The 13434-nt window shown below is 46.0% G+C and overlaps 2 protein-coding genes across 2 annotated transcripts in view; both read right to left on the bottom strand.

The window, feature by feature from the left end:
* fbxo34 (F-box protein 34) overlaps positions 1 to 6362 on the bottom strand; it is a 10530-nt gene extending 4168 nt beyond the window's left edge. Inside the window, exons 1-2 of the mRNA XM_005751765.1 lie at positions 6041 to 6362; positions 3110 to 3309 (exon numbers count right to left, since the gene is read on the bottom strand). The gene's annotated coding sequence lies outside the window, so the exon portion shown is untranslated. The remainder of the gene's footprint in view (positions 1 to 3109; positions 3310 to 6040) is intronic.
* Positions 6363 to 10403: 4041 nt separating this feature from the next.
* The window catches only part of lgals3b (lectin, galactoside binding soluble 3b), a 4798-nt gene continuing 1767 nt past the window's right edge, over positions 10404 to 13434 (bottom strand). The window contains exons 3-7 of the mRNA XM_005751764.1: positions 12241 to 12367; positions 11643 to 11821; positions 11479 to 11567; positions 10782 to 10950; positions 10404 to 10697 (exon numbers count right to left, since the gene is read on the bottom strand). Coding sequence (XP_005751821.1) covers positions 10539 to 10697; positions 10782 to 10950; positions 11479 to 11567; positions 11643 to 11821; positions 12241 to 12367 — 723 coding nt within the window. The 3' untranslated portion in view covers positions 10404 to 10538. The remainder of the gene's footprint in view (positions 10698 to 10781; positions 10951 to 11478; positions 11568 to 11642; positions 11822 to 12240; positions 12368 to 13434) is intronic.

The following is a 13434-nucleotide window of genomic DNA, read 5'->3' as shown; positions in this document are numbered from 1 at the left end:
GGGGTCAGTTGCAGAGACCAAAAACACACATGTTCAGCTCCCTTTGATGTGCACACTACCTCACTGTGGGCGTCACAGGAACTGCAGGTTTAAACCGGATAATTTGGATTTGTTTGTTCTTCGTTCTTCACCTGCCCTCCTCATGTTTCTTGACCACATGTACCGAGCATGTGCAGAAACGCATGTTTTTAACGTTTTGGGTGGTGGATGCCATCATGACGAAGGCTCGGTGCAGCAGCATTACCTCAGCGCTCGGCTGGGCCCGAGCCCACAGACACGCCCGCACAGATGTGGAGGAAACCGCGACAGCTTCATGCTCTCGGCTATCAGTCGCATGGACTCGCATGTGTGTGACGTGTTCAGGACACTGATTATGTTAATGATCGGTTATTGATTGGAGAGGACAAAACGATCTGTGCGCTCAGACACAGACAGAGTGAGAAACTTTGACTCTTAATTTTGTCTGAATGTGTTTAATGAGTCATTTTACTTCACAGGGACTTTTTTTTAAACCTCCTAGGACCTGCGTCCACATATGTGGACATCACATTTTGGGTTATTTAGACTAAAATACTCAATTTTGCTCTACAAGGGCCTGATATCCACTTACAAGGACATTATACTGCTACTCTTCTATCAACATTTTAAACGAATATCCTCATATGTGGCTCTGATTTTTCTTAGAAACAAAAATCAGGTTAAAAAAAACAAAACAAAAACCTTGTAATTCTTTGTTTTTACATTCATCGGGTCCCAATGAGCCCAAATATCAAAAAGAAATTAAAAATTAATTAATTTAATTTTAAAGTTAATTTAATGAGGATTTTTTTCTTTTTCAGTGATTTTATTCTGTTCATTTCATTTTTTGTGTTTATTGAACATTTGGGATAAATAAAGTCAATCTCACCCAGCGCTGATCATTACTTGTTTTCAGTGAAGCCATGTCACCTGACCAACAGTCACATGACCGGCAGAGTTCCCTGTCACGCCTTTGTCTCAGCCGTTCAGGGTGAGACACAGGGTTTTAATAGTTTTGCAATTTTAATTCGTTTTTATTTTTATTTAGTTTTGACTTCAGATTTTCAATTTTATATCAGTTTTAATTAGTTTTTACCAATTGTTTGCTAGTTTAGTTTAGTTTTTATTTTTTTGAAAATCCTTAGTTTCAGTTTAGTTTTGATTAGTTTCAGTTATAGTTTTAGTTGTGTTTGCAATAATTAAGTGTAACAAAATCGCAGTTTCATCATATCAGTCATTCTCTTCTGCTTATCCTTGGTATGTTGCTATTCCAGCTACCATACCCTGCACAGGTCGCCTGTCTGTCGCAGGGCTAACACGCAGAGACAGACAACTCACATTCCCACCTATGGGTTCTTTAAATAAATAAATAAATAAAGGCAGATGAACAACCATTGATACCAGGCAACTATAAAAGGTATATCTTGGCCCCAATGAGACTATTAACTCTTGCACCACCGCGTGTTCGTAATTTTGGTTCAAGTGAATTGATAAACTTTTTGAAGGCAATTGACTCACACAGTTATGTAGATGTCCCCGTCCTGTTGTCTCGGGATGCATCACGCTGCCTTGCCTGGGGTTAGCTTCTGTTTTCTGGGGATGAGGGTTGAGTGTGCTCCCTTACCTTCTCAAGGTAAGCTAGGTTAGTCTTCTTGTGTGAGCTTTTCAAGTGCACTTTAAGGTTTGTGGGATTTTTTCCCTTTAGAAATGTCCCTCATAATTTGTCTCTTTCCACTACAAGACACTTGCTTTATCCAAAACACAGTCATACTCAAAGTAATCCCAAATTGGACTCTGGCGCTTTCTCCTGACTTTTCCTGACACGATTCTGCGCGTGGACAGAGCAGCAACACAGAAACACTGGAAACTAAACTTCATTTTCACCCTTGACTATTGTATGACACGCACACATCAATAAAAACTAAACACATTTTTGCTATAAATTCAGTTCATTTTAGTTAGTTTTCCTTTTTTTGTTTTTATTTCCGTTAACGAAAATGTTTTTTCACTTCTAGTTTTCGTTATAATATTATAATAACCTTGGTGAGACTAGACAGATTAAAGGAGCGCCATCAGGTTTACAGCTGTGAGTGAAGGAGGACCTTCCTGCTCCCCGACGGCCGTGTCAGGTTCTTTCTGGGAGAACATAGTCTTCCTCGGGCTCAGCTGAGGGAACACCGAGGTGTTCCCAGGCCAGCTGAGAGACATTATGTGTCCAACGCGTCCTTCCAGTAGGACATGTCTGAACCCCTCAGCTGGACTCATCTCTGAACTGAACCCGCACAGGTGACGAGACAACGCCCGCATTCATGAATTTAAAGCAGGATTTTAATACTGCAGCAGCAGCAGCATCGCCGTAAGAACAGCTTTCCCAGCAGATAAAAGCTGTTTTAAAGCCCATTATGAATAAAGTTGGCTTGGATAAACCCTGCAAATACCAGCCGGGCCGTGCAGACAGCTCCGTGTGAAGTGTCCCGCGTGCACAGAGCTTATACAACCTTGTGAAGCTTACAGAGGCAGGACGCACTCAGAGCTCTGGGTTTGCAGGATGAGCTCAGTGATGATGTAACCCGTGAAAAAGGTGTGTTTGTACGAACACATTACAGTTACACAACCGTGCTCAGAAACAAAAAGCCAGTTTGAACACAGTAGCAGTGAAGTCGGCTCTCATCCAATCAGATGCGGATCCACAGCGAGACGAGCTAAGGTTTCTGAGCGAGAGGAGTTTGGTTTCCAGGCCGTCGGCACTGCGCCTGAGAACAATTAGGATTACACAAACCGCAGCAGGGCGGCCAATCAGAGCCAGGTATAAAACACACTGGGAGCACACGGAGGTCAGAGGTCACACGCATGCAGCGAGGGATGAGGCAGAGCTGTGTCATCAGCAGCGTTTCTGAGGTATTCATGTCCCGGTCAGCTCTTTAGATTCCAAACAGCCGCCCAGTGGTGTTTCAAGATGGCTGCCGAGGTGGTGATGTGAACAAACTGATCCAGAATCAGAACCCGGAGCTCTGATCTGTCGCACAGCATCTTGGGAGTTGTATTCATGTGTTTCTCTGCGTCACTTTTACACAATGCTAACTGTGTTTACCTCCACTCTGTGTGCTGATTGGCCGGTGGTGGTGCTGGGGGGCGTGGTACTGGTTTGAGTGACAGCTCCGCTGATCCTTCAGCTTCACATTTCTCAGACGTTCGCCTTGACTCCTCCCACACAGGAAGCTAAACCAGGCGCTGTTTCTCCTGCGCCAAGGTCTCCAAAGGAATCAGGATGTGACCGCACACACACACACCCTGCAGGAAAAAACAAGCACACACCAACACATCAGTGACTCACACACACACACACACACACACACACACCTGAGGTCACGGCCCAGGTGTATAATCCTCACACCGTAAGCAGCTTCATAATCATCAATATCTTCAAAATGAAATGAAAACATGTTCTACAACAGCTGGATCAGACATGCAGACTCAGACTGGGAGGACTGGGAGTGAACCAGCAGGGCCAGAAGTCAGTTTACGACACGCGGAGCAGCAGCGAGCTCACAGCCTGCAGGAAAAGCTCACCGTTCATCAGACAAACCTGCAGCTTGCGTCTATAGTGAGACACCAGCTCATGATACCTGACAGCCAATCAGCTGCCAGCTCTGTCCTCTCTGTCTATATAAGGAGCCGGTCACAGTGTGTTCAGCACACACACAGGCGCACAAACACAAGAGTGCGCACTGGTGTGCGTTTGTGCTGTTGAAGCAGGAAACTGTAAATATTTCAAAATAAAAGCTGACAGTTTAGTGACCAGCCGTTTCTCCTCACAGCTTCATAGCTGATTAATTCCCGCCATGTCTCCCAGCTGAGACGATCTGCAGGTGCTTCCTGCTCCCACAACAGGAAGAGTTCAGGAGAAACCTGAATGACATGGACCTGCTCACCTGCACAGGTGTGACAGGACTGCAGGTGTCCTGTAGCCTCACGTTTTCACCCCTTTCTGCTCAACACGTAAAAAAAGGACGGCAGGGATAGCTCAGTAGGTAGAGTGGGGGGCCCATGATCGGAAGGTCGGGGGTTTGATTCCCCTGAACAGCTACCCTGAGGCACCATCTCTACACACTGCTCCCCGGGCGCCCAATGGCTGCCCACTGCTTCACTGAGTGAATGGGCTAAATGCAGAGAGGAATTTCCCCACGGGGATTAATAAAGTACACTTTGTTCTTTTTCTTTCTTGACTCTGTTCCTTCAAGCGTCAAAGATTATGATAAGAAATGATTACCGATCAGCTGATTGATTAACCACACACACACCAAGGAGCCCGAGCGGGGGATGGAGTGGAGGCATTTCCCTCCTCCCTCTCCTGAAACCACCTCCTGCTGCTGGATCTGCAGCTTCCTTCTCTTTTGTTTGACGTGAACCAGTCAGAGACATCCTGATCAGGATCAATACACAAGCCGAGTCAGTCTAAACAGGGATCATTTCAAAGCTTTGTTAATGCTAATGAGCCAGATGCTGACTCTGATTAAAGAACAGACAGCGAGCTTATGCTGGAGCACTGCAGGCCTCATTATTTACTGTGTTAACAGGAGATTATTGATTGTTTGGGGATTTTACGATGATACTGAAGTTTTTATATTCCACCTTCCCCTGATGGAACACTGATCCAGCAACCTGAGGCCGTCAGGTCTGATCTGACACGGGCGAAGGTAAAGATAAACAAACACCAACATCTGCCTATGGTTTCATCTCTAAGACATGCTGCCGTCCACCGATTGGCGTCCTAACTGTGTCCCAGCCTGTCCGACGCCTGTTCCCTTCAGGGTGAGCAGGAGCACTCAGGCACGTGACCTCATTTACATTTGTAACATTCATGATAATAATCTGTATGACATCTCCACAAAAAGTTGATTAGAATCCAAATAAATTGTGTCACACTGCAGATCTGTAACTCTGCAGTGTCCTGAGCCTTCAAATTAAAAGCTTCTTTAGATCAGTGATTAATCATTAGCATCTTTAGTGCTGAGTCACTGATCAGGAGCCTAAAACATTCTGTACAAATGACAGAGGTCTGTGTTTCAGGCCACTGATTCTTCTATTTACTTAACCAGGAAACCCCTGAGACTAAAGTCCATTTACAGCCAAGAAAGCACCACATTAACAGGTTATATGAGTGGTCAGGTTTAACACAAGCAGAGGAGGGAGCTGCTGAGGAACAAGGTCCTGATGGCTTCTCCAGCAGAGGCTCAAAGTCCTGTGAAGACCCCGAGGATCCTGAAGAGGAGCGAGTATCACAAAAACTGTGTTCACTCACATGCTGTGATCTCCACGGGCTGAAGACAGAGACACCAGCTGATAACGTCCACACACACACACACACACACACACACACACACACACACACAGAGTGTTTGTGGGCTCTGACTCATCTCAGGGTGTGACAGAGTTTAGAGGAATGTGTGTTTCTAAAGTGATTTTATAATCATCATGAGGACATTAGACCCTGTGGGAGCTCAGATCAGACCGGGACAAACTCGGGCCAAACCGACCGCCAGCTGCTGAGTCTGCACTCCGAGGCTAACAGCTAGCAGCTAACAGCCTGTAAACTTCCCACCCTCCTGGGCCTCCGCCCTGCTAACGGCGAACATTAATCGGTAACCCAGCTGGGAGCGGCTTGGAGCTCCGCCACACCCGCAGCCACACTCGGTAAACAAAGTGTCCTGCACAAGTGCGCTGTTTACAAACAAACAACCGAGCTACACGAAAACAAACTTCGCTGCCGCAGCGCTAGTTAGCATGCTACTAGCTGCAGCCGCTCGCTCTCATTAAACACCTGGCTAACTAGCTAGCGTCTGCAGCTAACTAGCGGGGAGCAGAGGAGGACGGAGCGGCACGTCGATACTCCAGAGGACACGGAGGAAGTTTGAGGAGACGCTGCGGGTGGAGATCGGATCGTTTCCACCCCCACACCGACACCCAGCAGCGGCCCCGAGCCGCGGACTCTCGGAGAGGAGAGGCCGCGGGTCGCACTGACCTGAAGGAGGAAGCTGAGTCCGTCCACTGGGGAGCTCCGCTGGCAGCGACCGCAGACGGTGCAGTCCTCCGGTCCGGGGTTTCCTGACTGTCCGTAGCCCAGCTGCTGTCGGTGCCTTCGCTTCGCCGGTGCGTGGACCCACTTTTAAACTGTTTAACGCTTAAACGCAGCACGGAGGTGCGCGCGCCTCACCTAACTACATAGTAAAGCTCCCGATCGAGCACGCGCACGTCAACCTGCGGCTGTGCGTAATGACGTAGCAGTCCTAGCCTGAGCATCAACAACATGTAGGTTCGGTTTTAGCGACACCCAGAGGGCCGACACGCTTCATCAGTATGGACGATGATGGCTCAACGGCACGAAGGCAAGAAGGTCCCGGGTTTGAATCCGAGCAGGGTTCCAGGTCTGTGCTAAGCACCTCACAAGAACGGACTTTACACTTTACGTGTTGAGACTTAAAAGCCACGGAGTTCACCCGAAATAACCCAAAAGACTAAAGGTGTAAATCCACAGAGACAGCAGGTCAGCTGATCACAGCCTGCACACCAACACAATCCTCTGCAGCTCTCAGTAGAAATGATCGTTAGTTTGATTGTTTTCCCCACACGGAATCATTACACTGATCTTCGGGTTCCCCACCCACTGAATCCACAGTCCACTGTGACTGTGCACAGTCTGTTTAGGTGTGGAGGGAAGTCACACTGTGTAATCTTGACAACAGAAACTCATTATTTTTTAATTCTCTGTCAGTGCGGGTTTCCTACATAACAGATTCAAACTGAGTTCATACAGAATTACATTGGATTAATATTTGCATTTTCATGTACTAATTTTGTTTCATACAGCACGAGGTTCAGTTTCCTTTGTAACTGTAGACTTGTCCTTCAAGGAGCTACTTGTTACTTTCCTATGCTGAGTATACTTCAGAGCAGTACTTTTTCACTTTTACTTCAGTGAAAAAGTTGCTTCAGTACTTCAACTTTTACTGGAGTATTTTTAATCAGAATGTCTTTATTGTCATTGCTGCAGGTACGAGAGCAATCGTGGCTCAAAGAGTTTGCAGTTTGTCTTGTAACCTGAAGGTTGCCGGTTCGAGCCATGACTCGGACAGTCTCGTTGGTTGTGTCCTTGGACAAGACACTTCACCTACCGCCTGCTTTGAGGGCCCCGAAAGCGCTATATAAATGCAATCCCTTATTATTATTAAAAGCGGTTTCCAATCAGTGCATCATCCATAAAAACATTTTAAAAAATCTTTATGTATTAGAAGTAAAGAGAGTCTGTACTTTTGCCACCTCTGTGAATGACTCAGGTAAACTCTTCCTCAGAGCTACTGGCTGTGCTGACACGCTAACTTTAAAGTAATTCTATTTTTTTCGAGCGTATGTAGGAGAACTAGGGACACATTTGTTCCTGAATGTAGCTCTGACAGTCCGTCATAGATTTCTTTCTTTGTTTGCATGTTTTCCCACGTGTTTGCACGGCTTCTCTCCGGCTACCTCCAACAGTCAGTTCCACACTGCTGGTCAGTGTTTGTCAAGTTACTTGAAAGAAGTAATCAGTAACTAATTACTGATTACTTCCCCAAAAAAGTAATCCAGTTACTTTACTGATTACTTATTTTCTAAAGTAATTAATTACTTAGTTACTTTTTAAAAACACGATTTACAACCTGAAGAGGTGATAAAGCGATAGATCTTTCAGCCCAATCCTACTTTTTCTGCATAATCCATCATACAAAATGTAATCAAATGGAAAAGTCTCTTTTTTCTTAAACTTGTTTTATTAGTTTTAATCTTTTAACTTTATGCATCAAGCAAAAATTTAATTATATGCAACATTCTCTGAGTTGAATAAATTAGTTTAACATTTAAACCTATTTTCTGCACATTCCAGCACATAGAATAAAATATTTTTTATGTTTACACTCACTCTTTCAAATAGATGCAAGTAAAACACAGCAGAACATAAATAAAGTCAAAGACTCAGCGGTCCTGTTGCTCTATTTTCACCTGTAAAGCAGGACTGCTGTAGGCGGAGGTTTGCCCTGGTGCAGGTGTGCCGCGGTCAGTTGAAGAATCCGCGAGTTTTTCTATGAGTTTCCCATTATGTCGTAGCTACTCGGTGCCTGCTTGGAAGTTTAGGGGTTTTTTCGCTGTAAAAAGAAGTTTTCTTCCCACGCACGATGGACGCTAACGTTTTTGTCACTTTTTAAGGAATCAAACTCAAAGTAAGGTCAGTACTTCCACGCTTTAAACGCTGCACGCTCATACTCTCTCCCACAATCGATATGTGATCCACTGTTGATCTGCACACAGCTGTTGTCACTAACGGCGCACTCGCTTACGTCACTGTCGTGAGACATTCTCGCAAAAAAAATCATAGTTTTAGTAACGCAGTAACGCAGCGTTCCTACGGGAAAGTAACGGTAATCTAATTACCGTTTTTGCAATAGTAATCCCTTACTTTACTCGTTACTCGAAAAAAGTAATCAGATTACAGATTGCAGTAACGCGTTACTTACTGCCCATCTCTGCTGCTGGTAGGTGTGAATGTGAATACCCATGGCGAACCCCGCTTCTCACCTTATGGGGTCGAGGATGGGCTCCAGGCCCCCTGAATTGGATAAGCTGAAGTAAATGGATGGAAGAAAAATGAATTTATTTAAATGTGAATCCAAAACCTTTGCTTGTCACTAAGCTGCCAGGCTCTGAAGCCACGATGCCATTCTTCCTCTCTGTAGTTGTTATGAAGGGGAAACGTCTCTGGACCAGTTTCTTACATTAGGCTGTAAACATGTTTATTTTAACATGGGAATCTGAAGGGACGACTCACCGCTGGACAGTGTTGGGGAGTAACGGAATACATGTACCGCCGTTACGTATTTAAAATACAAAATATGAGTAACTGTATTCCCTTACAGTTACCGTTTAAAAAGGTGGTATTCAGAATACAGTTACTTTGTTGAAATAAATGGAATACACTGGGGTACTTTCCTGTTTCATATTGTCGCGGGTCAGGACTGTTTGGGTTTTGTTTGACAGCTACGTTCTTTTGTTCCAGGCGGCAGCGTTACGGTTGCCATGGTTACAGGGTGACGCTCACTCTCTCTCTGCGACTGTGTGTTTCCTGGGTGAGAGAGCGCATTTCGTTGTTGTTGTGCTAAGCTAACAGGCATAGCTCTAAAGAATGTAGCATCATGGGCAGTGTAGTCCGTGCTGCAGGGAGAATGGACTGCCATACACGTTATGTGTCTGTGAGCGCGAGGAGGGAGAAAAAGGGGAGTGGAAAGGTACGAGTTGTCATTGAGCAAAAACGGGAGCTGGAAGCATGTAAATATAATAATAACCACTTCAGCCAAGAAGAGTGCCTGACGAGCCCAGTTGTAAGTAAGCTATTAAGCTCGACTGTACACTGTGTTCGTGTTTTCCTCCGAAACAATAAGTTCCGTTGGAGCAGCCTTTCGACGCCTGTCTCTGTCTCTCGCAAGAAAAGTTGACCCACACAACAAAGTAAAGCTATTTTTCGGCTACGAGCCGACAGGGACCCCGCCGTATTAGTCAGAGGTCCCTTTACTACAGTTCGGAGTCGCGGACCTTCAGTAATAGTAATAAATCACACAGCAATAGTACATTCACGTAGTTGTAAAAAGCATGATAATATATTAAGTAATCCAAAGTATTCAGAATACGTTACTGTCATTGAGTAACGTAATGGAATACGTTACAGAATACATTTTGGGGCATGTATTCTGTATTCTGTAATGGAATACATTTTAAAAGTAACCTTCCCAACACTGCCGCTGGACCCCTGCTTGACATTAGAGGAACTGCAGGCTGAACGTTTCTGTCAGGTGATAAATAAAACTGGGTATCATCCGCACAGCAATGAAAAATATGCAGTGTTTTCTAAAAGTGTTGTTCCCAGAACATAACCCCGTGGAGCTTCGTGAATAGCTGTTATGTGTAAAAAAACATTCCTTGTTTACGTGAACAAACTTAAGCAAGAGGAGGAAACAAAAAAGTGTCAGACTTTTTTCTCAGAATTCTGATTTTAAAAAAATACGTCCACACTTTTTTTTTCCAGTGGCCCTGATCCTCGTCCCTATAAACTGGAAGATTCAGCCACTCCAGTGCTTCCTGTAACACCAACGCTGTGTTGGAGTCTCTGTTTGAAGCTGCATTAAATGCTGCACTGACATCTCTGCTGTCAGAGGCCATAAGACGGTCTCTGGTAACGCTCACTCACTCCTCTGCAGATGACCCCAGCTGTTTTAAAACTCCTGTTTGAAGAGTTTGTCGTGGTTTAACTAGGCTCATCATTTTCAGGCATCCAGGCAGGACACAGAAATAAGCACAAAACCCAGAATATTAAGTCTTTATTCATTAGACACCTGAACAGAAACATGTGGAAGAATCAAAGCATCTACTGATGATCACCTTCAAACATTCACTGATAATTTCCTCCTGACTGATCTCTGCTGGGTCAGCAGCCTGTCTCAGGGCAACATCTCCAAGTTGACCCTGGACAGCGTGAGGTCGTAGTAGATGCTGAGTCTCTTGATGTCTCTCAGGTTGGTGATACGATGCTTGAAGTCCAGCATGTGAGAGTTGTTGACAGCTACCTTTAACTCCGTGTTGGTGCACAGGATCTTGATCTGGAAGAGAAACATGAGAGACTGTCGTTGGCGTCATCTCCGCCTCACAGAAATCAAACTGAGGATTTTTTAAAGCTGTCTGACCTCAAAATTCTGCCCCGGCACAAACGGGAAGTGCTGCAGCTCCCTCTCCTCTTTGCCCCACTTTTCACCGATGCAGCTGTTTCTGATAATCACCTTCTTGCCGCCCTCGTTGAAGCGAGGGTTGAAGTGGAAGGCGATGTCACGAGCTGTGGCCAGGTCCACCGTGATCCTGATGAATCACAGAGACCTCAGTGAATTACTGACTCTATTAGAGCTTCTCCTCCATCAGGATCTGATTATCTGGATCAATCGTTTCTCTTTTTGGCCGATGTTAATGCGGCGTTAAGCGAAGCAAGTCTGATTTTGCTTCACTGAAACAAGCAAACGAATGCAAACAAATGAAAGTGTAGCTGATGCCTGACCTCGCTCATCCTTGTTAAGGTGAACGAGACACCAGCTGTCCTCACATCTCTCGTTGTTTTTTAATCATGTGTTCACAGCAAACATGAAGGTTTTGTGTGATTATAACTAAAGTTTGTCCAATGAGGTGACATGAGTGCGTTACTACGGGTAACAGCTCACTGTCTTCTTCTACTGCCCTGCTTTCATTGCTGTTACTCAGTAATGACTGGATTTAACCACTGTCAGTTTATCGCTCTGCGCTTCCTGTTTACTCTGCTCTACACCCGCCCGCTCGCTTCGTTAGTCTGACTTCTGCTCTCTCGTCACTATGTGACATCACAGCATTCGTACTGACTTGTCAGCATTGGGTTTGATAGTTCCAGCGATGGTGATCAGCAGCTTGTCGTACACTCCTTGAGGCAGAGGCATATTGAAGGGAACCGTCTGTCAAGAAGAAAACAGCTGTTTACTACATCTGTCCTTCTGCCTGTCCTCTGTTTCCGTCTCTGTTTGGCTCACCAGATTCTGCTGGGGTGCAACAGGAGGAGTGGGTCCAGGTCCGGGTGAAGGGCCTGGACCTGGACCCCAAGGTCCGCTGGGCTGGCTGGGGCCTTGGGGCCAGGTAGGGTTAGCAGGCTGACCTCCAGGCCAGGCTGGAGCAGTGGAACCTCCGGGCCAGGTGGGCTGGTTGGGCTGACCTGAGGTTTCAGTGGAGGCAAAAGTCATTTCCACAAACATTCACCTGTTTATTTAACCTGCGAACATCCACCTGGGCACCACAGGCTAACGTCCACACATAACCCCAGATGGAAGCTGCGAACGGCAATGGCAAAATAACTGTAGGAGACTGTTTGACAGGTGACACCCCACCCTAACCTTAGACAGGTAGAAGGTGACCTGGTGGATGTAAAGAGGCTGCTATTAATGAGGCCTCGTGAAGACTGAAGTCCCTTCAGAGACGTGACTGTCAGAGGTCAGTAAAAGTCTCATTTCTCTACAACGGAGGGTTGGGCTTGTGCTTGGGTTGATCAAGTCAAGTCAGGTGGCTTCATTGTCATTTCAACCATGTGCAGAGTGAAAGGTGTGAAACTCACCGTCAGATTTTCAAACCTCTTACCTGGCCACGCGGGTGCATTGGGCTGTCCGGGCCAGAGACCTCCTCCTGCTTGGTTGTTTCCACCACCGGGCCAGAGACCTCCTCCTGCTGCTGACTGGGTGGTGCCACCATCAAGAGCGTCTGAGAGCTGCAGACACCCAGAAGCAAAGAAACCCTGAGCTCGTTTTGTCCTCGGGACGGTTTCTGACTGAGCACAGTCCCTGAAACACGCAGGGCTAAGGTGCTTCCTTCATTGCCTCCTTTAGCAGAGGGGACATTGGAGCATCCTCTATGAGAGGAAAGGAGGTCATTCCATCCCATAATTCATAGCAGTGCACCGTCAGACAAGGACTGAGGTCACAAAAGTGTTATTAATGGGGTGTTTTTCATTTCATGCCGTTATTGTTTCACCTGTTTCTGTGAGAGGGAAATCATTTCAGTTTCAAAAACTTTTAGTCTAAATGTCCACAGAGTCAGGATTTGTACTCTTCAGCCTTCTTCTTCATCACTTCTGCAGATTCTGAGCCAAATCCTGCCTCACAGGTCTTAGCCGACTGACCACAGATTCTGGATGGGATAAAGATCTGAGGAGTCTGTCTCTGCCAACAGTCTCCTCCCAGTGCTTTAAACAGTAAAGACCCGAAAACAGTAGGAAATAACTTCAACAACCACACTATGAGCAGGTGCTAGGTGATACCGGGAAGGAAGAACTGCATTTTAACAGGAAGAAGCCTGTGCTAGAAAATGCTGGACTTTGTCAAACTGCTCTGGGATCACTGGGAGAAGAAGTCGAGGATGAATTCCACCGAGGGCTGCAGAGGTTATGTACAGGAAGAGTCAACACTTCACAATAAAAGTTTGTAAAACATATGAAACAGTGACTACTCTTCAGTCCGCCACAGAGACAACGTGTCTGAAACACGAGCTGAGACGCTGCCAAAGCTTTGCTACGACCCCACGTCAGTGGTCCAGCTTCACCTCACCGCAGCAGCGCCCGCAACGCCAGAGGGACACGTTTAAGAGACGCTGTCTGACCTTCAGGCCAGAAGTGGCCGTCTGAAGTACCGAGTGCAACTGAACGCACCATGGTTCACACTGAGGGTGTGTTCAGTGACAGACTCTTCTGGAATGTTCTGTATGAACTGGCTCTAAAGAAGGAATAATAACGCCCTGTTCTCACACACACACACACACACACACACACACACACACACA

The sequence above is a fragment of the Pundamilia nyererei genome, unplaced genomic scaffold (genome assembly GCF_000239375.1).
Source record: "Pundamilia nyererei isolate P.nyererei 1_Seehausen unplaced genomic scaffold, PunNye1.0 scaffold00325, whole genome shotgun sequence".
NCBI lineage: Eukaryota > Metazoa > Chordata > Actinopteri > Cichliformes > Cichlidae > Pundamilia > Pundamilia nyererei.
Note: the sequence above shows the minus strand (reverse complement) of the source record. Positions and strands in the feature narration are given on the sequence as shown.